The following is a 25,902-nucleotide window of genomic DNA, read 5'->3' on the forward strand; positions in this document are numbered from 1 at the left end:
ATCTCGAGCTCTTCAGCAAGCGGTCTTGTTCACAGAGCTCGGTACTCGAGTTTCGCTAGCGATGAACATCGCAAATCGCAATCTCCTTCCTCGCAGACATGCTGGACTACTCTCGTACGTATCCCGTACTGTTTTGAACCACTCCTTATCCGCCGCATCGAATTTCGTATGATCGTGCTTATCATTCGTACAAAGTTGACTGCCGAGCGAGACCCGCGATGTCCGCGTATGGGTCGCAGTCGTGGACCGTTCCTCCTCGATCCCCCTCTTCGCATGTCTACCTCAAGTGCTAACTGTTCTAGCCTTGTTCAACCTCCCGTCATCATCTGAGCTCGACCAGACGCTCTTGTCGCTCCCCACACAGTCACGAGAAGGGCTGACCGTTCCCGCTCCGAAGCTGATTTAGTAGTTATCCCCTTCCTCCTTGATCGCACTGAAACCCATCTTCGTCAGTGCGTCAGTCTTGACGGGTTCTGTTCGTTTCTTGTAGGCCTGAGATGCAGACAGTCATATTGCAAAGTTGAGGAGTCGGAACGGAAGAGCGAAGTCATCGGATGTCAGTTCAGATCGAAGCGGAAAGTCGTGAATTGCTAGACACGAACCTTCTTCTCCTCGATCGAAGCCATGATTTCTTTTGCTTCTTCGGCATTAGCAGCAGGTCGTACTGGTACTTCGTCCTCCATATCGAGATCCTGAAAACCATCCCAAATAGACACGTATCAATATCGAAATCCTTGCCGACATCCACTTGTAATCAGCACTGCGCAGAGACTCACGACCTCGCCGAGAAGCACAACATTTTCTCCTCGGATCAAGAATAGCCCGACATAGGCGTCCGTATAGATCGGTTTATGGGTATGGAATATTCGCTCTATTGTCGATTCTAGTACCAAGTTCGCTAAAGGATCCGCAGAGCGAGAAGTTTCCAGAGAAGTCAGTTTCCGGCGAGCCTTAGAGCGATGGTCGTATAGCTGGCTCTTACCGTATTGATCATAACTTCGCAGAACCCCGAACAGGTTCCTCCCATCTCTCAGTACGATCAAGACCCGTTCTACCGGAGCGAGATGATTTGATATTGGCGAGTTGCATGCAAAACGTTGAGCGAGGCCGCCCTTCAAGAACGTCGAGGGCGTCGCGACTCACTGTCAACGATGTCGACTAATGACCCCGACGTCGTGAACGGAATGAGGGCGTCCATACTGAACGGATCAATACCCTACGTGCCGATCAGTGCTACCGAACGGATAGTTTCTGGCTCGAACACCGATCAGAATGGCACCCGAACGCTGAAGTTGGCCGATTCGACCTCTGACCAAGAGCCTGGCATGGATCATGGATGGGTTCATCGATCTCCCTCTCTCGACTCAGAAGCGCGTCGCCCTCTTCTCCTCGAGCAAACCCTAGCTCGCTCTCCTGTTGGACGCCATGATGTGTACACGAGCCGCAACCTCTGTGAGTTGGACAAGCAATGATATCCTAGCTATCCTAGGATATATCTTCTGTCTTGTTGGTGGTGACTCGCAAGTCGTATTACTGTTTGTTGTTCACGGTCCCGTTATTCGCACATCGCAGCAGCAGCAGCAGCAATAGCGTCCAGGTCGACAGCATCGGGTATCGCTTTACGTCACCGCGTCGCGCTCGCCCTTATCCAACCTCGGTGTCAAACGACCAAGTTCTTGATCCCCCATCGACAATACCATCGTTTGCTATATCTACTCGTTCATACCAATCTCACGCCACTTCGATCTCTGGGACCTCAAACTACCACCTAGACTCCGTGTGACATGACTGGAGGAGGCTTCGCGTTGCCCGGAGCTGATGACGACTATTCCGAAGACGAAGATGGGGGAAACACGCTGGAAATGTCCGAGCTCGGCGAGGGAGGTACGACGAGAAGGAGAGAGATAGAATGGGTCGGGAAACCTCATGTGGCAGGGCCAGAGTGGATGAAGCTGCCATTGTGAGTGGAAGAGCGGAGTATACTTTCTACTTCATGCCTAAGTGAGCTTGATGGTTGTGAACTCGATGTCTATAGGTTGACGGTATGCATGCTGGGACTCCAGGTAAGCTGATCGAGCGATACGATAACGCACAACCACAACTTTTCGCTGGCATGCTGATGTCTCCTATTGATGTAGTGTGTATGGTCCATCGAGATGGGTTATGGTATGCATCTAGGTTGGCATTACATGCGTATACGTCCGAATGCTGAGAACGCTCCGTTTCAGCTTCACCATACCTGCTCGAGCTGGGTCTATCGAAATCCTTGATGTCGCTCGTCTTCGTCGCGGGACCTCTCAGTGGGCTGATCATGCAGCCTCTGATCGGTGAGCTTTTCCGCCTCGATGGACCACCCACTTCGATTCGGCAATCGAAGCTAATCAGCGCCGAGATACGACTCTCCTAATAGGCATATTCGCGGACAGATCGAAATCCAGGTTCGGTCGAAGACGACCCTTCATGATCGCTGGATGTATAGTCAGCGTTTTTGCTATGATGCTCCTGGGATGGGCTAGGGAGATATCGGCGTTCTTGGGAGGGGTACGTTTCTACTGAAGACAAGTCACCGACCGGGAAAAGACAGTCTGGCTGATATCGAGGTTGTTGTGATTCGTAGGGCCAGCGATTTGCGATCTTTTTGGCAATCTGGGCGATCTATCTGGTTGATTTCGTGAGTCGATAATCAACATGAGATTAGGCGACGATATGCTGATTGGGATAATACCTTAATCAGTCTATCAATGCGGGTGAGACGAGTCGGCATATCCAGGAGCCAGGAGGTCGTCGATTGACCGCTCATGATGTTTACAGTACAAGCCGTAGATCGAGCTCTTGTGGTAGACATCTTGCCTCCTTCTCAGCAGGAGAAGGGCAATGCGTGGGCTGGACGGATGTTCGGAACGGGTTCTCTAGCCGGATTCTGGGTGTAAGTCGTTGTCAGAAAGGCTTACCTTCTCGAGCCGCGGTACTGATGACATTCTGTCTCTCAGCGGAAACATCAACCTGCTCAACATCTTTCCCTTTCTAGGCAAGACTCAGCTGCAGGTTCTCAGTTTTCTTACCAGCGTTATTCTCATGGCTACACATGGTCTCACCGCATACAGCGTCAAAGAGCGAGTGCTGTTTCGTGACAAGTGAGTTTGCAGTGGAAGATCTCATACAAAACCCGGCTCATCATCTGCCTGTACATCAGCCGGAAGTCTTCGAAGGCCAACGTCTGGGATACGATCAAGAGCATATGGACCAACATCTTCCTCCTACCTCCAGCTATCCGCTCCATCTGCTATGCGCAGTTCTTCGCCTGGATAGGCTGGTTCCCAATCCTCTTTTACACCTCGGTCTGGGTCGGAGAAATTTACACGCGTCAAGCGATCGCTGGAGGCCGTTCGGAGGATGATCCAGAACTCGCTGCGGATGCCACGCGAGCAGGTTCGAGAGCACTCTTCCTGAACGCTTGTGTCAACTTGACCACGAGCATCTTTTTACCTTTCCTGGTCTCTTCGTCCGGGATAAAGGCGCCTACTGCCGAGCAGGTCAAAAGAATGGCTTCGAGCGGGGCGACGAGAACGTACGGAAATGGCTTTCTGGGGCGAATCATGCCTCAACTCGATCGCGTTAGGAGTTTGGTCCCTTTCCCAAAGCGATTTCGGTTCACCATCCCTCTTCCATGGCTTACCCTGATTCGGACATGGGCTATCGGGCAATTCATGTTCTGTTTCACCATGATGGCCACATGGCAAGTCAGCGAGATGCGTAGAAAACATGTTAAAAAGCTGACCTCCTCGGATTATAAACAGGCTAGCGGGCTCAGTCTTCTGGGCCAATGCTATCATAGCTTTAAACGGCTTTTGTTGGGCGGTCGCGCAATGTGAGTCTGCACACCATTCACGTGTGTTATGCCAAATTTTTACTGACAGAAATTGTATCGCTCTCTCAGGGGCTCCGTTTTCGTTGGTCCGTATCTAACGATCGAGTCTGATGAAATTGCCTAGGCTGAATGATGTTTCCAGCTAGGTGAACTTATCCTGTTGGATACCACCGCTTCCGAAGATGCCGGCCCTGCCGGCTCTGCAATACGCAGGAGCCGGGACATCGGTAGAAGATCGCAATCGATCGACGTTCGAAACGACCGTCTCGACCATGCTCTCCGGGATTATGAGGACGAAGACCATATGCTGAAGACAGCTGGACTGGAGGATGAGACGAGCGGAGTTCATACTGACCGGGCCTATGGAAGGTCTGCGCTTTCACAGCCATCCACATCCTCCGCAGGCGATGACTGGAATGGCAGTACAAGAGTCGGGGGCTCGTCTCTGCGTGATTCACTAGAGTACGACGATTATAACGAAAAGGGAAAGTCAGGCCTGCGAGATGGCAAGCGCTCCAGCTGGTCTCCCGACGATTCACTCGATACGACCTTACGAGTGCCTGGCTTGGTATATCCAGCCGAACGACCGTCACGACCAGAGCCAAGTGGGCAGAGCACCGCCGAGAAAGCTGGGGTCATCCTTGTAAGCATAGTCTGATGGCCTACGGTGTGCGATTGTTGACCTACCCGGGATGTTCGCTTTAACAGGGCATCCACAATATCTTCATCGTAGTAAGCCGGAAAAGACGCGCTGGCGAGTATTGCGGCTCGGGCTGAAAAGGGTTTAAATCAGGTGCCCCAATTTCTCGTGACATTCCTTTCGGCCATCATATTTTATCTGCTTGAGCCAACTAGGCCAGCCTTACCGGAACATCACACCAGTCCCCATGTCCCGGTCAGCGGGAATATCACGCTTACCGAACCAGAGGATGGGCTCGGACAGGTCGAAGGCGAGCTTTCGATGAGGAATGGTGCTAGGCTTCTGGCTAGAGCAGTCGTCCACGCTCTTTTACATGACAAACCGAAAAGGGAACTCGAAGCACACGTGACTAGCGGTCCGGATTCGGTCGGTCTGGTCTTCCGGTGAGTCAACGGCAAATGATAATTAGCCAGTTTTATGGCTAAACCATGCCCGCAAACCCCATGACAGCCTCGGAGGTATCAGTGCTGCTATCGCTGGCATCATGTGCTTGCGCATGGCGCATCAATGGCGGAAGGATTTCGGACAGACGGCTGGTTACGCCGGGCTGCCGCAGACCGATCGCGAGCTTCGGGATTCCTCAGCCTTTGACGACAGCTCCATCCCTACACAAAGCCGACCCATCAAGGACGGCATACACCTCGGCTTGCAGAACATGCATAAACTGATGGCGTATCTGCCACCCGTCACCATTCCCTACATTCACATCGCCGGAACCAATGGCAAAGGCTCTGTGTCAGCCATGCTAGATAGCTGCCTCCGTCAAGCTGGTCTCAGGACCGGTAGATACAACTCTCCGCATCTCGTTTCAATCCAGGACGCAATAGTTGTCAACGGCACCGATACGACTTCAGAGACATATCTCAAGCATCGCAACAAGATTGAAGCCATTGTCCAAGAGCGGAACCTCGATAATTCGGAATTCGAAATCCTGACGGCGACTGCATTCTCGATTTTTGCTGCCAGCCAGCCGGAGATCGACGTCTTGATCATCGAATGCGGCATGGGAGGTCTTCGCGATGCTACCAACGTCATGGATCCCGAGCTCCAGCTCTGCGCGGTGCTCACTACGGTGGACCTAGATCACCAGAAATTCCTTGGAGATACGATCGAGGCGATCGCCAGGGACAAATTCGGCATAGCGGTTCCCGATGGGATACTCGTCGTAGGGAAGCAAGATCATCCCGAAGTCTACGGTCAAGCTCAGCGAAGGGCGACCGAGCTCAATGTCGACTTGTACGAGACCGACCGGAATCCACAAGTCGACGAACCTTCGAGTGGGACTGCTCAACGCATTGGACCGCGAGCCGTTCAGGTGGTGGTCGATTGGATTCAGAACACGCCAGCAACCAGTATCGGGGTAACGTTGCCTTTGGCTGGAGAGCATCAGACGGATAATCTCGCCACAGCTCTCATGGTCATGCAGGTGCTGCAGCATCACGAACGCACTATTAGGATACAACCTCGTCTGCAGGCCATCAGTCCGCAAAGCACTCGAAAGGGGATCAAGAACACGGTATGGAAGGGTCGTTGCAGCTGGATCCGCTTGTTTTACGCTCCGCCGAGTTTGGGACCGGTCTCCCCCTCGCTTCGACAAGTCGAAGTGCTTGTCGATGGAGCTCACAACTCGTCTGCTGCATTCCAGCTACGACAATATGTGGACAGTCTTCACATACCTGTCACTACTCCAATCACCTTCATCATCGGACTCTCCAGATCACCTCCGAAAACGCCGGCAACGGTTCTGCAACCTCTACTCGCGGGCTGCAGAAGTATCGACAAAGTCATACCCGTGGCCTTTTCCACCCCCGTAGACGGGATGCCATGGATCAGCAACGTCCCCATGGAGGATGTGCGCAAGGCGGCCATCGAAGCTGGAATATGGCCGGAAAACGTCATTACGCTGAAATCAGAGCAAGATCCGACGACCGGCGCGTCGTTGCTTCAAGCTCTTCAGACTCTGGACGCAAAGGAGCCAGGTATCGTCATCGTGACTGGCAGTCTTTATCTGGTGGCGGACGCATACAGAATGTCGGAGTAGCAATAGATGAAAGAATCGATGACTTTGGCAGGACTTGACGTTGTACATCTTACGCACATACCCATTCAGATGGAAGGAACCCTGAAGAGCGCTTTGCGCTTCCACTTTGACGCGTTGCGTTGTCCCGGTTACTGATCCTTGAGCCGAGCCGGATGAGGCCGATGTTCTGAAATGCAGGTTGGAGATTTGGGACAGCACGTTGCGTTGCGATCTACTCTTACTTCGCAATAAACACAGCTTTTAGACTTCGCACTCCTCTGCTCGCCACAGGTTCTATCGAGAAGGGCTTGAGCTCGGATAGGACTGACCATGCAATCCTCTGGCTATTCTTTGGAAGCGCCAGCCGAACCAGAGCCTCGCAATGTCGTTGGTTCGGCCGTGACCGATCATGCCTTCGCCTCGGCAGCCAATATCAGCCATGCTACTGTTGTCACTGGAAACACCACTGGGGCCACACAGGAAGCATTGGAGAGTAGCGCCAATCCTGCAAGCTTTTCTCGCGACGAAGAGTCCAGTGGACAAGATGCCCAAGCGGACACAGGCGGATCGGGTTGGCAGTGGGCGGACAGAGCACAAGTCCGTGAGTTTACGGCAGGACAGGTTGAGGATCTCAGTCTCCAAGCTCACCGGACGTTCTACTTTTCCAGTACGAGCCCATCAGAGGGATAGCTTGCACTTACTGAAGCTGCAGGATCTTTTCGCTGATGTGGTGCGGTCACTTATCGGTAAGCTTTCGATACGCAGATCTCTCGCTCGTCGACTGAAGAGCTTAGAGAATATCCCTAATTCCAGGGTCCAGACGGTATCTATCGAATCAAACAACGGTGTCCGTTCTTTCGCAGGCGCTTTATTATGGACTTTCGTTTGGATTAGGTGCGTCGGTAGCCAATTGGTGGACCACTGACCCTCGTCTGATCACCCTCTATGTGGACAGGCACGCAAACATTAGGAGAGGAATACGTTGAGATCTACCCTTACGTTAATCGCAAGCGCAATTTCCCGTCAAAGCTGGTGAGATCATGCCTTTCGTAATGTCTACCCTAATACTGTCTCCTGATACCTTACATCAATGACAGCGCCGTATTCTTTCTCTTGTCGTCCTCATAGGAGCTCCTTATGCCCTTAGCAACCTGGTAGAGCGCCTCTCAAATGGTCGCTCGGCTTCAGATGCCCCTGAAGGTGGAACCCCGCTCACAAGGAGACAAATCCTCGTCAAATGGTTGAGGTCAGGCTGGTTCAAGGCGTTGCCAGAACTATGGTTCGCGTGGTTCTTGATCAAAGGCAGGAACGTGCAATGGACGAAGAGCTTGATGGGGATGAGTTATGTGAGTGGCCTCGCGCAGATAAACGATGTGGTGCTGATGATATTCTGCATGGCCACATCCCAGATCACCAACTCGCCAGCCGCTTCGCAGAAAGCACCCTCTGCCTACGAACCCGTAGGATTTCTCCTCCTTCTGCCTCTGGTCAACCGTGTACTAGCTGGCTGGAGAGCGAAACGAGCTCGAGAGGAGGAAGAAGCTGCGAGAGCCGAAAGCTTGGATTCGGCAGGAAAGGGAAAGGGGGACCATCCCGCCGTGGTGAAGGATATTACGTCTCGTTACAACATCGACGGGAGACCGGTCGATCTGACGACTTTGGGTGCGATCTCCGAAGAACAACAGACAGGCGGGATCGACGTCACCACGGTGGACCCCCATTCCTTCACACCGCATTCGATACTGGACAAATCCGCTCTTGCCAATCCCGACCGGCAATGCCCGCTCTGCCTCGCACCATGCGGCTTGGCGGAAGAGAGCGGGGGGACCTGCGCGACAGAGTGTGGACACGTATTCTGCTGGTCGTGCATACAAGACTGGTCAGCAGAAAAGGTGCGTTGTCATTGCTCGACCTGCTCGACATCCAGCATGTCAGCTGATTAATACGGTTTGGTCTTGTTTTCCGGTTCCCAGATGGAATGTCCTCTTTGTAGACAGGCTTTACGGCTGGAGCGATTAACACCGCTTTACAACTTGTAATGCCGGTGGCAGAATCTCGCAAGAGAGATTGCATGTTATGTTCATAAAGGTCCTCTTCGTGTGATGTCGTTACAAGGTCGTTAAGCGATGCTGCCTGGAGAAGTCTACTGTCGATCGTATTCCTGTTTGATTTCGCCGTCGTCGGGCCTCAGGTCCGGTACCTTGGACCCTGACGTAGACACTCCTTCGTTGGTCGGAGTCAGGGGCACGACAGTACTTGACTTGTTGGCTCCGCTGATCGGTTGTAGCACATCGTTCATGTCCGGGAAGGCCTCTTTCATGACATCTACCAATGTATCATGGTAAGACTTTCGAAGTGAATCGAGCCAATTATCAGCTTGGCAGTAACAGGTTAGGACATTATCACGGGAGAATCCTCACCTCGTATGACTTGATCCGAGCGTTTCCGAGCTGGTTTGCACGCAAGGACGCGCTAAGCTGATCTCGAGTCCATCGATGAGGATTGTTCGATAGTCTGTCTACCAGCCTGTGAACAAGACCTCGTTTCAGACGGATTGCTGAGGCGAGAAACGGATTGTCACGTAGGATTGACTTACTCTAAAGCGTTGTAGTGTACCGTCTCGTTCATCTGGCTTGCTAGCGTCGAAATATCCGAGTAGTGCTTGACTAGGTTGTCGCTAGAAAATCAGGCCTGACCATGAGCCGAGCTCCAGTCACTTGGATGCAAACCAGACTCCTGACTCACATATCATTCACTAAGAACTCTCGGTTGTTCTCCTGGACGTCTCCAGCTCTGAGCTCCATCTGCCACAAGCTATCGATGGCCGTCAAGAGCTTGGCCTCGAGTTGTTCTCGTTGCCGAGCCGATTCCTGTTCAGGCGTGAGAATTGTGGACTCATCCTCAGCGGAACGGTTCCTCTTGATTGTGAGCTTGATCTTGGGAGCTGCTTGCATGATGGTTCTGACCGAAAGAATGTGTTAACAGATTCGGTTCGAGAGTATTCCTGCAAGTTTGTCTACTTGCTACTTGATCGAGCTTGATGGTCAATCGACCGAGGTCAGAATCGTTACGGCATCATCTTACGTCACCTCCAATTTCCCCTCAGACGCGCGTGTTTTCGCGTCGCGAAGCTGATTCAACTTCGAGCGATCGCGAGCGATATGATGAAAGAGTCTTCCTTCGTCGAGAGTGACCTATCTGCCATCAAACAGGCCAATATACGGCCAGTATACTCCCAAGTCTTCGGGACTCAGTTCAAGATGTACGTCAGAAACTTAGAGCTCGACGAGCGTGTCGTTCAACACTTTGGAGCGAGTCCGGACGAGTTGGAAGTAAGCAAGCGTTCGCAATCCTGATCGGAGGTCCTTTCTTTGGACACTGATTTTCGCTACATCTGATAGGATGTACCGGATTTTGTATATGCTTTCGTCGACAAGCTGGGAAAGGAACTTCCTGATGATACCGAGGTCCTCTTCGAAGCTGCGGAACCTGAAGGTGACCCTACGAAAGGAGGTCACGGCTACGGCATCGCAACGTGCAAGTAGAAGAGAAGAGCTCGGAAAGTTTTGAAAAGGTTTGCTCATCCCAATTTTTCTTTGCTTTCTTCAGGTACGGAGGATGGTTGCATGCTCGACTTGTTCCTCACGGCGGATCCCGAGCTGGAGGATGGTGGTAAAAGCACCGGTTTAGGGTCAATCGAAGCGTTCAAGATGCACTGCATGGAGGAACCGCATATCGCTGCAAGAGAAAAGAGGCTTCGGCGAGATAAGAGGAAGGTCAAGGTATGTTAATCCGCTCTTAATTCGAGCTGCGAACTCCTTTTTGTTCAATGATCTCTTCCTCTGTGCTAGGCCAACGGCTCGTTGACCGACTTCGGTGCTCGTCCGTCGATGGCGCAAGTTGAGCAAGCCGCTTCTCAATCACAAGGCCTTTACGGATTCAGCGAGACGGACGAAGACGAAGCCACGGATGATATCCCCCGACCTAGATGGGCCGCTATCGGCGCTGGCGCTCCAAGCGACTTTTCGGAGACGGAAAACGAAGACGATGACGTGAAACCCGTCAGTAAGTTCCGCCGTGGTGAACGTGCTTGCTTGTCAAATCGTTGATAAAGTGAGCCTCATCAGTCCCGAAACCTGCTGTAAACAAGGGCAAGGGCAAGGCGAAAGCCAACGATTGGAACCCTATCGTTTTACTCTCGAGTGATGAGGATGACGATTTTCCAATTCGCTCTGTCGGAGTCAAACGGCGAAGAGATCTCGGCCCGCACAGCAGCTTCGGTAGCGACCCCGCCACCGCTATCCAGCTGGATTCGGACGAGGATGTGAAACCGGTCTTCTCGAGCACCCCCGGCAGTCAGCGTAGGAAGCAGAAGCAGATGAAACTCGATCGATTCTACGGCGGGAAGACGAGCGGGGAGATCAAGATCGACGACGACGACGACGCGACACCACTCGCCGCATCGATCGATCGCAAGCCGACGATGCACGATCAAATCGATGTCAAGCCGAACGTGGACGTCAAGCCTGACCTTCAACCGCCGCAGACGGACTTTTTCACCGTCCCGGCTGGGAAGACTTGTGAGTGTATTCGCTAGTCAAGCGACATGTAGACGCTGATCTATGCTCGCTGGTGATCCATCCGCATTAGATGAAAAAGAGGAAGCCCGCTTGCGGCTAATTCAAGAAAAGAACCTCCTAAACGGTCTCCACGCGCGCGCGCAAGCACCGGGTCTCAGACCTCTCATCGCAAATCGTCTTGGCGTACTTCACAACATGGTCCAAACCACGTTCAAGAACTCTTCGACGCCTTATCTCACCTTTCCATCGCGCACGCTACTAGAGCGTATTCCTGGACTCGCGAATATCTGGAAAGATGTCCTAGAGATGTGGATCAAGCGGGACGAGTCTGAGCGAAAGAGGATACAAGCTGCCTACGAGGAACGACTTAGGATGATGCAAGCTGCGGGTGCACCGGGACCACCAGGCTTACCCGGACTCGATTATGGCGGCAATGCCCAGGCAAATGCCCAGGCGGGCCCGAGCAGGATACCAGCTTATCCTATGGGGCCTACCCCGAGCGGGAGTCGCTTCAACATGAACGTCAGTCCAGGCCCCGACGAATCTTTGCCTGTACGTGCCGGGGTTCCTCTGCAAGAAAACGAGTGAGTCGGAATGCGAGGTTTCGATTGGAATTGAGATTCACCTCAACGGTTGCTTACACTTACCGCTCGGATAGGCTGGCCAAATTCTTCGAAGATGCTCTCGACGGATTCGCCGAAGATGAGACGGTTGCCGCGGCTGCGACTAAGCTCGGCCTCGCCTCGATGGATGAAGCGCTTCCTTCGATGCAGGTCAAGCTTATGCCGCATCAGGTGAGGACCGACTGCCTGTACTCTTTTCGATTCGGACCCTTCTAACGCCGTCTCGTCTTTTCCAAATAACCCTTGTCAGGTGATTGGCGTGGCATGGATGCTGGAAATGGAGCGGAACCCGTTGCGGAAGGGAGGGATTCTAGCGGATAGTATGGGGTTGGGAAAGACCATTCAGATGGTAAGTCAAGCGAATCAACGACGTAGACTCGCAACCGCCGATGGCTGATAAGTGCTTACAATCCAGATTGCAACCATGGCGGAGAATCAGCCGGAGGACCGGAAACGCAAGACTACGCTCATCATCGCGCCCGTTGCCCTGCTAGAGCAATGGGAACAGGAGATCCGGCGCTTCGTCAAGCACAAATGGAGGATCCACCTCTACCACGGGAAAGGGAACAAGATCTCGTTAGCTCAGATGAAGCATTGCGACATCATCCTGACTAGCTTCGGTCAGGTCGCGAACGCGCTGCCATCCGAGAAACCTGGACCCAACGACGACTCGAGCGACGACATGAATAAACGAGGAGACCTACTCAAAATGAACTGGTATCGAGTCTGCGTGGACGAGGTGCGTAGCTTGACCCCTTGTCGCCGCCCCTTTGTTTGTCATCCCTCTTGCCGTGCCGTGCTACGTGCTGATAAAACGATGGTGTATAACCCCTAAGGCATCTCAAATACGGAACTCAAAGACAAAAAGCGCAAAGGCAATCTACCAATTGAAGTCCACCTATCGTTGGATTCTCAGTGGTAAGTCGTGCGTTTCTGTAGAATTTCGGGATCTCCTGATTGACTTTTCCGCTTTCGCAGGAACTCTGGTCGTCAATACACTTGTCGATCTATTCAGCCCGCTCTACTTCTTAAATATCTCCGAATTGAGTGTATGGGAGAATTTCCGCGACAAAGTCCAGAAGTTGGAAAAGCGAAGGCCTGATCTTGCGGTCAAGCGGGTACAAGCGGTCTTGAAGTACGCTTGCAAAAGGCGGACCGCGGACTCGAAGATTGACGGTCAGCCAATCCTTACCCTGCCGCCAAAGACGCTTGTAAAAAGAATGCCCGCGTTCGACCAAGACGAGCGAACGGTCTACGACGTCATCGAAGCCCGCGCGATCGCAAGATTCAACAAGTTCCTCAAAGCGAACACGGTCCTGAAGAATTACGCCCATGTCCTTACGATGATTCTGCGCCTTCGCCAAATTTGCAATCATGTGTCGCTGGTTTGCAGGAAGCCTGGAGAGCAGGGGCACGCAGACGAGTAGGTCCTTCTTCGCTTGTGCGCATGCGTTGACCGGAACATCGATCTGACCATCGTTCGTCATTATGATACACAGCCTTATGATCTCCAACGCTGAGATGACATTCAACCCCAAGGCTACCGAAGAACCTGGTTGGAACAGGGAGGCCGAAATCGAAAGGGTGAGCCGTTCCGCGACTTACCCCTGATACGCGGTTCATAGACTCGACCGTTATCGCTCAGGCTCGAACCGTCGGCGGCGATGAACTCGTCAATAAATTGATTCAGAAATTTATGGAACGTCAATCTGAACTTGAAGATGCCGAAAAGGAGCAGGACGAGCAGCGGGAAGAAGACCAGCTGGCGGATATCGACATGGAGTGCGCCGTATGTTTCGAGCCTTTTGGTCATGACGAAAGGGTTACGGTCTGCTGCCATTCTTTCTGTGAGTAGCTGGGTCCATATTCTTGCCCGACCCGTCGCGTTAGCTTATACCATCCAATACTCCAGGTGTAACGTGTATCGAGCTCGTGATCAAGCCGGCAACCGCGCAGCCTGTCATTGTGAGCGTCCCCGCTTTGCCACGGTCATTCCACCAAACTGATCGATTTGTTAGGCCTGTCCTTTGTGCCGAGAACCCTTACATGCTGGAAAAGTCTTCATCGCCGCCGCTTTCAAACCCGTTGATGACGTCAAAGAAGAGAAGGATGTTGTCGATGATCTGAAGTTGGACTTTAACCTGGAGGAGAAGATGCCGCCGTCTACCAAGATGATTCAGTGCTTGTGAGTTCTTTGCACGCTATCGCCAGCGAGGACTCATCCGCTGACCACCGTGGTCTTACAGAGAGTTGATTCAGGGCTGGATCGCTGCTGGGCCGACCGACAAAATCATCATCTTTAGTCAATTTGTGACGATGATCAACATCTTGGACGACTACATGAGGATGAACGGCGTGGACACAGCTACATACACCGGACAGATGTCGAAAGACGACCGAGACGAGGTCCTTGCGGATTTCAAACGACCGGAAGGACCGAAAGTCCTCATCATCAGGTGTGTGGTTTTTCTAGGCACTGATAACACCGGTCTTTGTGGGGGCTAAGTAGGCCTCTGGTGTCTGGTGGCAGTACGAAGGCCGGAGGTGTCGGACTGAATCTTACGTGCGCCAACAAGGTCATCCTTCTCGATCACACTTGGACCTATGCGGCCACGGCTCAAGCTGTCGACCGAGCCTGGCGTATAGGTCAGACCAAGCCGGTCGAAGTAATCGAATTGAGTATCGAAAACACAATCGAAGCGAGGATTCTGGCTCTCCAGGAAAAGAAGAAGCAGCTTGCGGATGGCGCTTTCGGTGAAGGCGGGAATCAGAAGCTTGGGAGGCTATCCCTTCAAGACCTACGTATGCTCTTCGACCGCAACGCTTAGGAGGAGGCAATTTCAACCTATTAGGCTATTTACGAAGATGACGAGATCCCGACGATCGTTTCCGTGGGTGGACTTCCACGCTGGTTGTATGATTCATGTTCATATTGTAGTAGGAGGGCGTCTCTATCCTTATAGATATACAGTATGTCGCCGAGCAGTATTGTGACCATCAGCAACGCTGAATGCTCAGCAATTAGAGGCTGTAATCTCTGACGGCCTTGGCGTAATATCCACCAGCGGCCGTCCCGGCAGTAGCGAGAGCGATTGGGATAGGTCCACGGGTCTTGATAGCTCGTCTGATAAGGACAAATTCACGGCGTCAGTCGAGAGTGGTAGTGCGAGTCGAGCCGAGCTGACGTGAACACGTACGGTACCATGGCTCCTACGAGCGCAAGCGATGTGCCTACATCCCGTGCCAACGGTCCCCGTCAGCTTGCGCACTACCAGGTCTGTAGCTTTGTTAATACACTCACCAGTGGCTCCTTCATACCCGTAGCTCATTCCCTCCTTGATCCTCAAACCGCTGAGCATGAACATGGATCCGAGGGCGAGACCGGCGACCATGGACGGGATCGAACGGGTCCGAGCGTAGCCGGCGGCACCTCCGACAAAACAGAGTGTGCCCATCTTCAATGGCAGGTAGCAATGATCCCGATTCAGTTTAAGCATGGCATGCGGTGAGGTCGCAACAGGAGCTTACAGTGTAAGCAGGGTGGTGAGACTGGTCAGTGGAACGTAAAGGAACATGATGTCATCAGCATCGAACGGGACGAGCTGAACCCCAACGGCCTTTCTTGCCAGGGCTGTACTCACCATCTTTCTGGTTTCTGGTCGATGAGTCCTTGTAGAGAGTTTCTTTGATCTTTCGAGTGAGCGCTGTGGTCCTGGATAGATACAGTTGCGAGCTTTCTTTGGAGGTCTTGGGTTATGAATATGAACACCTGATCATTCGCTCGACCCGACCCGCTGCGCGCCAGTGCCGTCTCAAGCCGGGCCCCGCTTTTTCGCTTTTCTGGACAAGGTCGACAGTCTCGAGGGTCTCAAGAAACCACACAGGAGGTACAATTTTAAACACGATCTACGGCTCATGGCGAAACTAGTGGGGACCTGCAATTCGTGGTCACTTTCATACGATTCGATGGAGGTATCATATTATATCTCGCTCGATCGCTTTGCCGTTGCGGGCTACTACAAGTGGTGATCGTTTTCGTCTTTTCCGCTTTCGTGACTCGTCATAAACCATTCATTTATTCTACTAGACCTGCTTGGCGGCTTGCCTCTGGGCCATCTCAGCCTTGGCCTTCTGTACCCTCTCGGACCGACGAGCCTTCTTCTCCCTCTGCCCGTGCTCGTTCTGCATCTTGCCCCTTCCCACCGAGCTCATACCAATGGCTCCCGAGTCGGACGTGTTGACAAAGCTGAAGACGGCAGGCTTGCTATTCTTCTTCGGCAGGGCCACACGCTCAACAAGCTTCGAAGCGATGTTGTCCTGGCCGACGGCGGGAGTCTTGCGCCGACTAGCGTTGCGCTCTGCACGTCCGGCCTCCTTGATAGACTGTTGCTGAACCGAGTCCTCGGCGGAGAAGATTCGGTTGTAAGGTACGTCCAGAGTTTCGACGTCGACAGGTTGATTTTCTTCCATCGGCTTGTTCGTCTCCCTGAATTCCCAGACGGCTCGCTCGACACCACGTTCGGCCTCGATCGTGTCTCTGAGGGTGAAGGCGCTCGAATCCTGGCCGACGGTTTTACCCTGCGCAAAGGCTTCGTGCGCCGACTCCTCGGAAGCTTCAAGCGAGGTCGAAGGGTGACTGCGTCGGAAAGCTCGTTCCTGTGATTCCCAACCCCACGATCGGGTGCTCGAAGGCGTTTTCGGGGGTCGGATTGGGCGAACAGCGAGGTACTTTTCCATGGCGGTGAGGAAGGGTGTTTGCATGATCTAATCGAACGTAATCGAAGACGAGTAAGCTCGTGTTCGGATCAAATAGGTGTGCACAAAGCGAGAAGCTCGACGAGATGTGATCGGATGAGAGATCATTCAGCCATAAAAAAAAGTTTTAACCATGTTTTGTTTTGGTGTCTTCAAGACTAATCGATTTAGGATCATCAAAGATTCTCGTCGCGATTGATCGTGGTTCGAGAGGGTCAAGGAAAGAGGCACAGACAACAGGACAGAGGAAATCGAGCTTACCTAATTGTCGAGATCGATCGCAAAGCAAAGACCGAGCGAAGCGAAAGCAAACAGAACATCCAAGTCAGCAACCACTCTCTAGACATCGTGCGCGGTGCAAATAAAGAGAGGACTCGACGAGGCTTTTCGCTCTCCCCGATCGATCGATCGTTTTCAGAAAGTGAAGAAAATTTTTCGTAACCATATTTTAAGATGATGTCTTCAGAACGAAGGTTATGTCATATTTTGTTTCATCATAGATGATCGACCACCGGGGAAAGCCAGCGCGAGGGGAAGTAGGGGAAGGAAGACGGGTAGAGAAGCAGAAATCACCAGAAGCGGTGAAACTCACCTCGCCACGTTCCTTCATCCCACGTTCATGTTCCTTCAGCTTGAGGACGGCCTCGATTCGTTTCTTGCTGATTCCAAACTCTTCGCTGACTCGGTTGATCCGCTTTTGCAACTCCAACGAAGCGTCGGCGGTCGAAGACGATGATGTGGACTTCAGGGATTCGAGAGTGGAAAGGACTGCTGATGAAGAAGAGCCTCCGGTGTACACTTCCGAATAGATGAGGTCTTTGAGATCGTTACTCAGAGGTGATGGTGGTCGGAAAGAAGGGTTGGAAGGGTAGGGCTGGCAGGGAACAACGAAACGATCAGCTTGGCATGTCGCATCGGACATATTGTTACTAGAGACTAACGATTTCCTTGCCCAACCAGTTGGGACCGTTGGCAGGCGGTTCTCGGTACAGGGTAGCGACCGACTTCAGCCAGTTCTGGTAGCCCGGTGCATCGGGTTTGACTCGAGCGTTCCGAGAGTCGTCGTTCCTGTTCCCCCCGAACCCGCGCGGTCGACCTTCTCCAGCAAGAGCATCGGTCGCGAGCTCTTCCACCGACTTGGTAGATGCAGGAGTACCACCCAAAAGGGCTGCTTCTGACTCGGGACTTCCCGGTGTGATGGGTTCGCTATCGACCGAGGTGGACGCGGCTCGGCGACACGATGGACAAGCTCGTCTGCGCGACGCGGCCAGGCGTGATGGACCCGGTCTCGAAAGACATTGGAGGAGGATAGAGGATGAGGATGAAGAGGTTCGAGGTGTGAATGACATCTTCTTTTCTTTCGAAGAGGGGCGTGCGGGATGAAGAGGAGGTGAAAAGAGTTTGCACAAAGTCGATCTCTACTTTATAGTCTGGGCTGGTCGAGGATGAACTTTGTGAAAAAGCAGAGCGAAGGGTCCCCCAGCGGAAAGTCACGCGCGAGTGGTTAGGTGAGAATCTTTTCACGTGACCGCGTGAGCAGATCGTTATCACGATATCTTCTTCTTCTGAACGAAGAGTACCATGACGTGTGATATCAAACACAGCGATCGTCCCGCTTGCGTTTCACGATGCTAAAGTTCAGACGTACAAGAGTTTGACCTCCAGGCGTCTTGGTCATCCTACATCATGCTACAGGAATCGCTTCTGGTGTGTGACTTTGAGTATCTGGTTTGATCGTCACCCAGTGCAGTGCTGATGGTCTCGGTGGTCAATACCGAAACTTCCCAGCTGCACTCGGTCTCATCGAGGCGATCCTGGAGCTTCCTCATTTGCCTCTCATCCCTCGGACCGTACGCCAGGATATGCAGCTTGTTTTGCTTCATATTCTCGATAACCATGACATAAAGGCATTGTTTTGCGCCATTCTCGTTGCACTCACACAACCAGGCCGTGATCTCGTCGGAGCTTTCCATCGGTTCGGTACTTTCAGTCAAGCCCCATTCAAAAGTACAATGACTCAGCTTTGGACAGCAAAACCCTTTCTCGTCATCGGCCAATTTGATGTACCAGTAGTTCCTATCAAGTTTTCTAAAGTGGGTCGCCTGCTTCCATTCCCAGTCTAGCGGCAACCAATCAAGCGGAAGAGGGAGATGGTTAGACCCCCGTCCGCACTGAATGCCAGTTGCTATGGCAATGGCCCGGTACCTGGCGTGCTGCCCCTGCATTGGCAGAATGGAACTTTCCACTCCCGTCTTTGAGCGCTCTCTTCAGCGCCACAGTTCGAAAGCGAGCTCATATACCGAACTCACAAATCGGGCTGAAGTGTCGGATAACCACGCAAAAGCAAGCTCGATCAGCTGGTATAGCTATCCCAAGATGAAACGCTTCAGAAAGCGCCGAAAGCTCACGCAGGTCTCTGTTTAGGTGCATCATGTCTGAAGTATGTAGAACGATCGCTACTTGTTTCTATTTTCTGAAGTAAGATTCAATGATGCTCGAATGGAGGGTGGCGAGACAGATATCCTCCCCAGAAAAAGGACTTTAAGTACTCATATCCCGATCTTTCTGTTTTTCTAGTGGTCTTCTTCGTATCAAAGGAGAGCGAAGGGTCAACTAACCTACAAGTCCGCCGATGTAACTGCTCCCCCCAGGTCTCGATGATCTGATTTCGTCTCGACCTTTTTTTCCGCCTTGGCAAAACCACATGATAACAACCTGAAGCGCCTGCAGATCCTCTGGTGACCCGGTCATCAAAGGAATGCAGGCTTCTTCGCGCAACACGCTGCAGTGAGGCTAAGCCGTCATTTCCGCATGATTCGAGGGTCATGTGACAGACAGCTGTGAGGGAGGGACGACACCGGCGTGGACAAGGTAGAGTATAACTCGAGCAGGCTTTGCCTCTGGGGTTTTCAAGCTTCAACCTATCGGAACTGGCAGATGGAGGGAGACATGATCCACGGAGCGGTCGATGATCCATTGCTGTTGCACAAAGGAATTGACTACATGACTCAAGATCGAAAGGATACCATGACCGATCCGATGATGGCTAGTGATCCAAGACTTTCGTCATGTCCATGTCGCTACCAGACAATTTTGCAAGTAATGATCCATCTCCATGCACATCATTGCTCAAACCTGTTCCTAGCTACATTCGAAAAGCCATCTACAGCTCGTCGTGTCCCTCAAGAGGGGTCTGCTCGTCATCGTGAAGATCGCCAACCTCGACCTCGTCGCCACTGAGAGCGGCCTCGATCGGGTTGTTGCTGTTCTCCATGACAAAGTCGATAAGAGATTCGAGCGATCGGTCGCCGGTGTAGTCGATAAAGTCTCGGCCACCAGCGGGCTTGAACTTGAGGGTAGGGAACCCTGTGGCAGTTCAACATGACGAGGTGAGCTATCATTCTTCAGGGATTTGAGAAAAGCAAGCTCAGGCTCACCGGCGATTTCGAAGGGAGCGCTGGGGGGAACATCGTTCTCGGTGGCGTCCATCTTGGCACTACGAGAGGAGCTGCGCGTCAGAATGCGTACGGCGAGGACGCCCTCGCCAGCGACACTTACATAGTCAAGGTGTCAGTGAACTCCTCAAAGTGCTCGGCGAGGGTCTCCCAGATGGGAGCCAATCGTTCTGATGACCGGGAAAAACAACAGCTGGTCAGTGAACAGCCGGACAAAGCAGGAATGCCTACAACTCACGGCAGTGTCCACACCAAGGAGCGTAGAACTCGACAAAGACGTCCTTGTTGTCGTCGTACACGACCTTGTCAAATTCGTCGGTAACCAAGGTGAAGACGGCCTCGTCCTGAGAAGTAGGGATAGAAGCGCTCTTCAAGGTAGGGGTCAACTTGTTCTGGGTAAAGTCGGTGACAAAGTTCTTGACCGAAGTGGCGTCTACCTTGGATCCGGTGGCGCTCAACACAAACTTCTTGCCCTTCGAAGCCATGTCCTGAACGACCATGGCGGGGAGGTCATCGAGGGGAACCGAAAGCGACTTTCCGTGCTCGGCGAACTTGACGGCGTCAATCCAGACAAAGTTGACCTGGTTCTTGAAAGACTTGGCGACGGGCTTGATGGCCTCGACGAGAGCCTCTCGGGACTTGCTCGTAGGGTCGACAAACAAGTAGGCGAGAGGGAGGTTGGCTTCGGCGTAGACGGCGTAGTTTTCAGGAGACACCTCGTCCATGATCGGCAACGAGTGTTCAGCGATAAAGGCAGTCAACTCGTCCTCGTCGTCGGGGTTGCCCTGGTATACGTTCATGCCCTCGTCAAACTTCTTGTAGAGAACGATTCCGTGGGAAGGAAGATCGGGAGGAGCCAAAGTCTGGTCCGTGACGTGTCCAAAGAGGTGGGTGTCTCGGAGCTTGTCGGCAAGGCTGCTGAAGACCTTGGGTACGCCAGACTCGGGGTAGTAGGCCATAAGAACGCTAAAGAAATTGCGACGGGTCAGACGATGCGAACAACTAGCTTTGTTTCTCGTGCGCGCTGCAGACTTACACGTTCTCCAAAGTCTTGAAGCTGTCGTGCTTGGAAGAGTCAACCTTTGAGACGGCAGGAAGAGCTTGCCTGTTTGTGCGAAACGTCAAACGATATCAGAATCGCTGGACCGCGTTGCTCCACTCCGAAAAGGCTCACTTCAACATGTAGCTGACGATTCCATCAGACTTTCGGGGTCCGGTGTAGTCGGTGGGAGTACCTGATCGGAACACCTTCAAGGTGCTGTTGTAGCAACGGTGCGTAATCAGAATTCTGCTCGTTTCGAGACCGCCAGGAATATGTTACCCACGGGTATCCTCCGATCCCGTACTCCTGGCAGAGGTCCTGCTCCACAGTACAGTCGACCTTGGCGAGCTTGATGCTACCTCCAACGGCTTCAGCAGCTTCATGAGACTTCAAGGTGGTGGCCGCTGTTTCGTACTGGGGTGCAAGGCTGCAAAGGATAGGCAGGGACAAGGAGGCAATGAGCTTAGGGTTCAAGGTCGGAAGCTTTCTCTCTTAGATCCGTGCTCACTTCTTGCAGTGTCCACACTGAAATATAGCGAATCGATAGAACCGTTATTAATTGGAAAGAGAACGCAGGAATGTGAATGCTAAGCTCACCCAAGGAGCAAAGAACTCGACCAAAGCGAGCTTTTCGTTCATGACCTCTTGCTCAAAAGTGCCAGCGGTCAGGTCGATGACGTCCGAGTCGGCCGCGGCGACCATGTTGGCCAGGAGTGAGACACCGACAGGCAGAAGAGAAGTGAGACGCATTTTGGCAGTGTGTCTGTTTGAGGTTGTAGGGGGAAGGAGTGACAAGAGACTGTGAGGAGGATATCGCCACGGATCGATGTTGTTAAGGGTTAGGGTGGTGCTGCTTGCTGATCTATCAAAGGGGGACCGTTGCGACGTGGAGGGGTCATCTTGAAGTGGCGCGGCCATGGGCCCGAGGCGACGCGCCGATAAGTGAACGGGTGCCGTCATCTGAACTCGGTTCAGTGAGCGGCGAGGTACAGAGTACTCTGCAGCGGAGTGGCAAAATTCAGGTCGAGCCGGAACGGGCAGGAGTTTCACCGTTTTGCTTACTATATTACTATTGACGATGATTTCTTGATCAACGTCAACGCCGGGAAGCTCGGGGTCCCGTCGCTCCACACAGTGACTGTTGCAGATGCGGTGATTCGTGGACACTGCTGCACACGCCGAGGCAGGTACTCTTCGCGGCGCCCGCCGCACTCGTCTTCAGGCTTCGCTGTCATTCCGCAATGACAGACGAAGGTAGATTACAAGAAGATTCCAATCTTACTCTAGGCGCGGAGCGATGGACTGACGATGCATTATAGCTTCGCTCTCAACCAAATATCAAATACGGCTTGCCTTAAAATGTAGCCCATCATGTCCTTTTCCACATCGCAAGATACAATGGGTTCGAGCATGTAAATTAGCCCATACCCAATCGGCCCCGCCTTGACTCCGGTGAAACGGTATCGCGTTTACATACTCGAAATCATTTTCGCATGAGGTGGAGCCATGATGAACGCTGATGAAAGCAGTGAATCCGTGACAGGATCTTCATTCCAAACATACCAAGGACCAGACAACGATATGAAACCCGTAGTTTCTGTCAATGTTCCTGAAATCTGTGCAGAACGTCCCGGATCAGAAACCAAGAGATTGACCTCAATCAGTATCAGACAAGCGGATATCAGAAACCGAAGCTTCAGAGCGGTTACATGGACCAGCTCGCAGCCGATTCAGGATACAAGGTTTTTCTGCCAAATCTCCCTTCGCACGTTCTGGAGCCGATGGTAGCAGATTTGCAAGGATAGGACTGGCCAGCTATCAGATTTGGCCCCCCTGGTTGTCGAGCGATGTAAAGAACATTGAGGTAAAGGTAGGCGCAACGTCTGATCGAGAATAGCGAATTGGTTTCACCACCACAAGCACCCTGACACCACAATAAACGCTGAACAATTGATACTATCAACATATTGTTATAGCCATTGGATTCTTTAGATTCTTGACATTGTACGTTTGATCTTGTACATATCCGACCTTGTACGACCTTTTTTCGGGTGCATCGCACTGCTAGAGGTATCTTTGAAACCCAAAACAACGAGATCATTCTTGGACTCGAGGGCTATACAGATCTCCTGAAGACTTTGAAGAGGATGGCTTGCAGCTTAGGAGCATGAGGGTAGGTCCCTGATACTAAGATCCCTGTGCTAAATGGCTGAAACGGGTCGGGAAGGCTGCTGTATCGCGCGGTCGCGACGCCTGAGTGAACGATCCGCGATCCGCGGTGCGATTTTACCCGAATATCGATCCTCGCTCTCTCTCTCGGGGAAAACGGCCAACCAACGATTGGACACGCCGCCCAGGCCCTTGGGTGGAATCGGCTCAACAACTTTGACCTCTTGCTATCCATCATCGTTTGCTTGAACCGCTCGTCACTACCCTCACTCCATTCTTGGTAGCTCGTCCTTATTCCCCAAGTTCTCTTCTTCCCTCGTCTTTCGTCCGGTACTCTGGAAGCAAGATTCGAATTCGTTCTCAGGGAGAAAGCAACGGCAATCCTCGAAAACCTCTCACCAACCAAAAGTTAGATCTCGTCAAACGTCATGTTGTCCAGGTTGGCGTTGAAGCAGGGCAAGGCTGTCGCTAGGCAGGTAAGTCTGATTGCTTTGTAATATTCCGGATAGTAGGTCGAATCGAGGTTGCTTATCCTCCGCTACTTTCCCTCCGATCGATTGCCCTTGACAGCAACCCTTCCGATCGCTTGCGACCGTCTCTCCCGCTGCTAGCAAATACACCGACCCCGTCACCCACATCTCTACCCTCTCGAACGGTCTCACTGTCGCTACCGAGTCTCACCCTCACGCTCAGACCGCGACCGTTGGAGTTTGGGTTGATGCCGGAAGCAGGGTTGATGGACAGAAGGCCAGCGGTAGCGCTCACTTTTTGGAGGTGAGTGGTGTACAGATTCTGTAGTGGCGAGGTGAATAGCCGGAGAGGGTCCTGTCGTCGTTGCATGAATGTTCGGCTGTGAAGTTGGGACAATCACCTCGGAGTCCGATTGCTTTGCGATCCCGAAAGTCAGGGGCTGGACGATTTCCGCATCTATGATGGGGGACTCTCTCTGCGTTGTTCGGGAATCAATTCCAATCAAGACCCCTGTTGGCACTTACACGTCACCTACACTGTTCGCCCTCACAGCACATGGCCTTCAAGGGAACCAAGAACCGAACTCAGCGAGCCCTCGAGCTCGAGGTCGAGAACATTGGTGCTCACCTGAACGCCTACACGTCGCGAGAACAGACCGTCTACTACGCCAAGGCGTTCCAGAAGGACGTCCCTAGCGCCGTCGGCATCATCTCGGACATTTTGCAAAACTCGAAGTTGGAGAAGGATGCGATCGAGAGGGAGCGAGACGTTATCCTCCGAGAGCAGGAAGAGGTTGACAAGCAGCTGGAAGAGGTCGTGTTTGACCACCTGCACGCCATCGCCTTTGCCGGTCAGCCTTTGGGTCAGACCATCCTCGGACCCAAGGACCACATCAACTCGATCTCGCAGGGTGACTTGCAGTCGTACATCAACACCAACTACACTGCCGACCGAATGGTCCTCGTCGGTGCCGGTGCCGTCGACCACCAAGAGCTCTGCAAGCTCGCTACCGAGCACTTTGCCTCGTTGCCCCAGTCGTCCAATCCCATCGCGCTCGGTCAGGGTGCTCAGCCCAAGACCGTCTTCTCCGGAGCCGAGGTCAGGATCCGAGACGACACCATGCCGACCTTGAACTTTGCCATCGCCGTTGAAGGTGTCGGATGGAAGTCGCCCGACTACTTCCCGATGATGGTCATGAGCAGCATCATGGGCAACTGGGACCGAAGCTTGGGTGCGAGCCCGTTGTTGAGCTCCAAGCTGTCGCACATCATCTCGAGCAACAACTTGGCCAACAGCTTCATGAGCTTCTCGACGTCGTACTCGGACACTGGTCTCTGGGGAATCTACATGACCACCGAGAAGTGAGTTTACTAAACGAGCGATATCGCAGTCTAATCCATAATCTCGAAACTGACGATTCTTGTCCGAACTTTCCGCAGCTTCACCGTCGTCGACGATTTGACCCACTTTACCCTCCGAGAATGGACCCGAATGTCGCTCTCCCCCACTTCGGTCGAGGTTGAGCGTGCCAAGTCGCAGTTGAAGGCCAGTTTGTTGTTGGGTCTCGACGGAACCACCGCCGTCGCCGAGGACGTGAGTCGTCGATCGCGATTGCCGAATCTGGTTTGCATCCTGTTTGCTGACAGGGAAGTTTTCGGTCGTCTTGTATCTGCTCCTGTTGTTCGGTGCTACAGATCGGTCGTCAGATGGTGACCACCGGCAAGCGATTCACTCCTCAGGAGATCGCCCGCTCGATCGACGCCATCACCGTCGAGGACATTCAACGATGCGCAAAGACCTACCTGTGGGACAAGGACATTGCCATCGCCGCCATCGGGCAGACTGAGGGTCTGCTGGATTACAACCGTATCCGAGCCGACATGTCGAGCATGATCTACTAGACGCGGGGTGGGGAGAGAGTTTTAGATGATGATGTGCAGCATGCATGTTTTGTACGGTAGATGATAGTGAAGAGATGGAAGTGTGTCTGTGTTTGTGGGAAAGGATTTCATGGAAAATAGCTCGAACGAAGCCCTTGCTGCCCAAATACAGGCGAGAGGTGGGTCAAGGACGGGCAAAAGTGACATGTCGCATCGGATGGGATGTTTACATCCGAAGGTTCTGGCCTCGGCGTGAGATTTGCTTCCGCGCCGAGTCGGTTCGCCTTCGTTCATCCATGATCAAACCTCGTTGAGCTTGGAACTTGACAATCTATCAGC

The 25,902-nt window shown here is 52.7% G+C and overlaps 9 protein-coding genes across 9 annotated transcripts; 4 read left to right on the forward strand and 5 right to left on the reverse strand.

The window, feature by feature from the left end:
- Positions 1-366: 366 nt before the first annotated feature.
- HD553DRAFT_34390 (Sm-like ribonucleoprotein) lies at positions 367-1,334 on the reverse strand. The gene is made up of 5 exons (XM_046182922.1): positions 1,144-1,334; positions 983-1,051; positions 777-898; positions 603-692; positions 367-492 (listed from the first exon to the last, which is right to left on the reverse strand). Exons 1-5 carry the CDS (start codon positions 1,196-1,198, stop codon positions 403-405), a joined length of 426 nt encoding a protein of 141 aa, XP_046036629.1. The 5' UTR covers positions 1,199-1,334; the 3' UTR covers positions 367-402.
- HD553DRAFT_296243 (uncharacterized protein) lies at positions 1,315-6,700 on the forward strand. Its single transcript, XM_046178513.1, has 16 exons — positions 1,315-1,960; positions 2,036-2,063; positions 2,139-2,166; positions 2,229-2,327; positions 2,411-2,541; positions 2,618-2,671; positions 2,735-2,747; positions 2,812-2,926; positions 2,991-3,134; positions 3,194-3,736; positions 3,798-3,868; positions 3,938-3,954; positions 4,011-4,511; positions 4,577-4,600; positions 4,662-4,951; positions 5,019-6,700. Exons 1-16 carry the CDS (start codon positions 1,785-1,787, stop codon positions 6,607-6,609), a joined length of 3,825 nt encoding a protein of 1,274 aa, XP_046036630.1. The 5' UTR covers positions 1,315-1,784; the 3' UTR covers positions 6,610-6,700.
- A 120-nt stretch (positions 6,701-6,820) lies between these two features.
- On the forward strand, positions 6,821-8,627 carry HD553DRAFT_296245 (putative peroxisome assembly protein per8; the record flags this gene model as incomplete). Its single annotated transcript, XM_046178514.1, has 7 exons — positions 6,821-7,189; positions 7,257-7,334; positions 7,402-7,482; positions 7,544-7,620; positions 7,686-7,934; positions 7,998-8,480; positions 8,562-8,627. Exons 1-7 carry the CDS (start codon positions 6,919-6,921, stop codon positions 8,625-8,627), a joined length of 1,305 nt encoding a protein of 434 aa, XP_046036631.1. The 5' UTR covers positions 6,821-6,918.
- HD553DRAFT_355693 (uncharacterized protein) lies at positions 8,621-9,542 on the reverse strand (the record flags this gene model as incomplete). The annotated part of the gene is made up of 4 exons (XM_046183831.1): positions 8,621-8,935; positions 9,009-9,114; positions 9,185-9,265; positions 9,334-9,542. The coding sequence occupies 4 exons, from the start codon at positions 9,540-9,542 to the stop codon at positions 8,732-8,734; spliced, it is 600 nt and encodes a 199-aa protein (XP_046036632.1). The 3' UTR covers positions 8,621-8,731.
- Positions 9,543-9,793: 251 nt separating this feature from the next.
- Positions 9,794-14,693, forward strand: HD553DRAFT_311626 (SNF2 family N-terminal domain-containing protein). Its single transcript, XM_046179988.1, has 17 exons — positions 9,794-9,920; positions 9,990-10,125; positions 10,198-10,370; positions 10,440-10,653; positions 10,716-11,168; positions 11,239-11,752; positions 11,827-11,962; positions 12,042-12,140; positions 12,207-12,530; positions 12,628-12,709; positions 12,770-13,214; positions 13,291-13,375; positions 13,437-13,638; positions 13,704-13,756; positions 13,810-13,976; positions 14,038-14,247; positions 14,322-14,693. The coding sequence occupies exons 1-17, from the start codon at positions 9,849-9,851 to the stop codon at positions 14,617-14,619; spliced, it is 3,663 nt and encodes a 1,220-aa protein (XP_046036633.1). The 5' UTR covers positions 9,794-9,848; the 3' UTR covers positions 14,620-14,693.
- HD553DRAFT_311628 (transmembrane proteins 14C-domain-containing protein) lies at positions 14,694-15,504 on the reverse strand. The gene is made up of 5 exons (XM_046179989.1): positions 15,433-15,504; positions 15,320-15,340; positions 15,093-15,246; positions 14,989-15,022; positions 14,694-14,915 (listed from the first exon to the last, which is right to left on the reverse strand). Exons 1-5 carry the CDS (start codon positions 15,433-15,435, stop codon positions 14,813-14,815), a joined length of 315 nt encoding a protein of 104 aa, XP_046036634.1. The 5' UTR covers positions 15,436-15,504; the 3' UTR covers positions 14,694-14,812.
- Positions 15,505-15,748: 244 nt separating this feature from the next.
- Positions 15,749-17,979, reverse strand: HD553DRAFT_311630 (uncharacterized protein). Its single transcript, XM_046179990.1, has 3 exons — positions 17,488-17,979; positions 17,139-17,420; positions 15,749-16,555 (listed from the first exon to the last, which is right to left on the reverse strand). Exons 1-3 carry the CDS (start codon positions 17,893-17,895, stop codon positions 15,875-15,877), a joined length of 1,371 nt encoding a protein of 456 aa, XP_046036635.1. The 5' UTR covers positions 17,896-17,979; the 3' UTR covers positions 15,749-15,874.
- Positions 17,980-19,499: 1,520 nt separating this feature from the next.
- HD553DRAFT_331564 (thioredoxin-like protein) lies at positions 19,500-21,881 on the reverse strand. The gene is made up of 9 exons (XM_046182022.1): positions 21,641-21,881; positions 21,552-21,568; positions 21,327-21,470; positions 21,176-21,259; positions 21,038-21,106; positions 20,240-20,967; positions 20,105-20,171; positions 19,984-20,042; positions 19,500-19,912 (listed from the first exon to the last, which is right to left on the reverse strand). Exons 1-9 carry the CDS (start codon positions 21,791-21,793, stop codon positions 19,710-19,712), a joined length of 1,524 nt encoding a protein of 507 aa, XP_046036636.1. The 5' UTR covers positions 21,794-21,881; the 3' UTR covers positions 19,500-19,709.
- A 1,464-nt stretch (positions 21,882-23,345) lies between these two features.
- Positions 23,346-25,710, forward strand: HD553DRAFT_311636 (Metalloenzyme, LuxS/M16 peptidase-like protein). The gene is made up of 5 exons (XM_046179991.1): positions 23,346-23,688; positions 23,783-23,986; positions 24,236-25,044; positions 25,123-25,276; positions 25,378-25,710. The coding sequence occupies exons 1-5, from the start codon at positions 23,641-23,643 to the stop codon at positions 25,582-25,584; spliced, it is 1,422 nt and encodes a 473-aa protein (XP_046036637.1). The 5' UTR covers positions 23,346-23,640; the 3' UTR covers positions 25,585-25,710.
- The last annotated feature ends 192 nt before the right edge of the window (positions 25,711-25,902 follow it).

This window comes from Filobasidium floriforme (assembly GCF_021052385.1).
Source record: "Filobasidium floriforme strain CBS 6241 chromosome Unknown HD553scaffold_11, whole genome shotgun sequence".
Lineage (NCBI taxonomy): Eukaryota > Fungi > Basidiomycota > Tremellomycetes > Filobasidiales > Filobasidiaceae > Filobasidium > Filobasidium floriforme.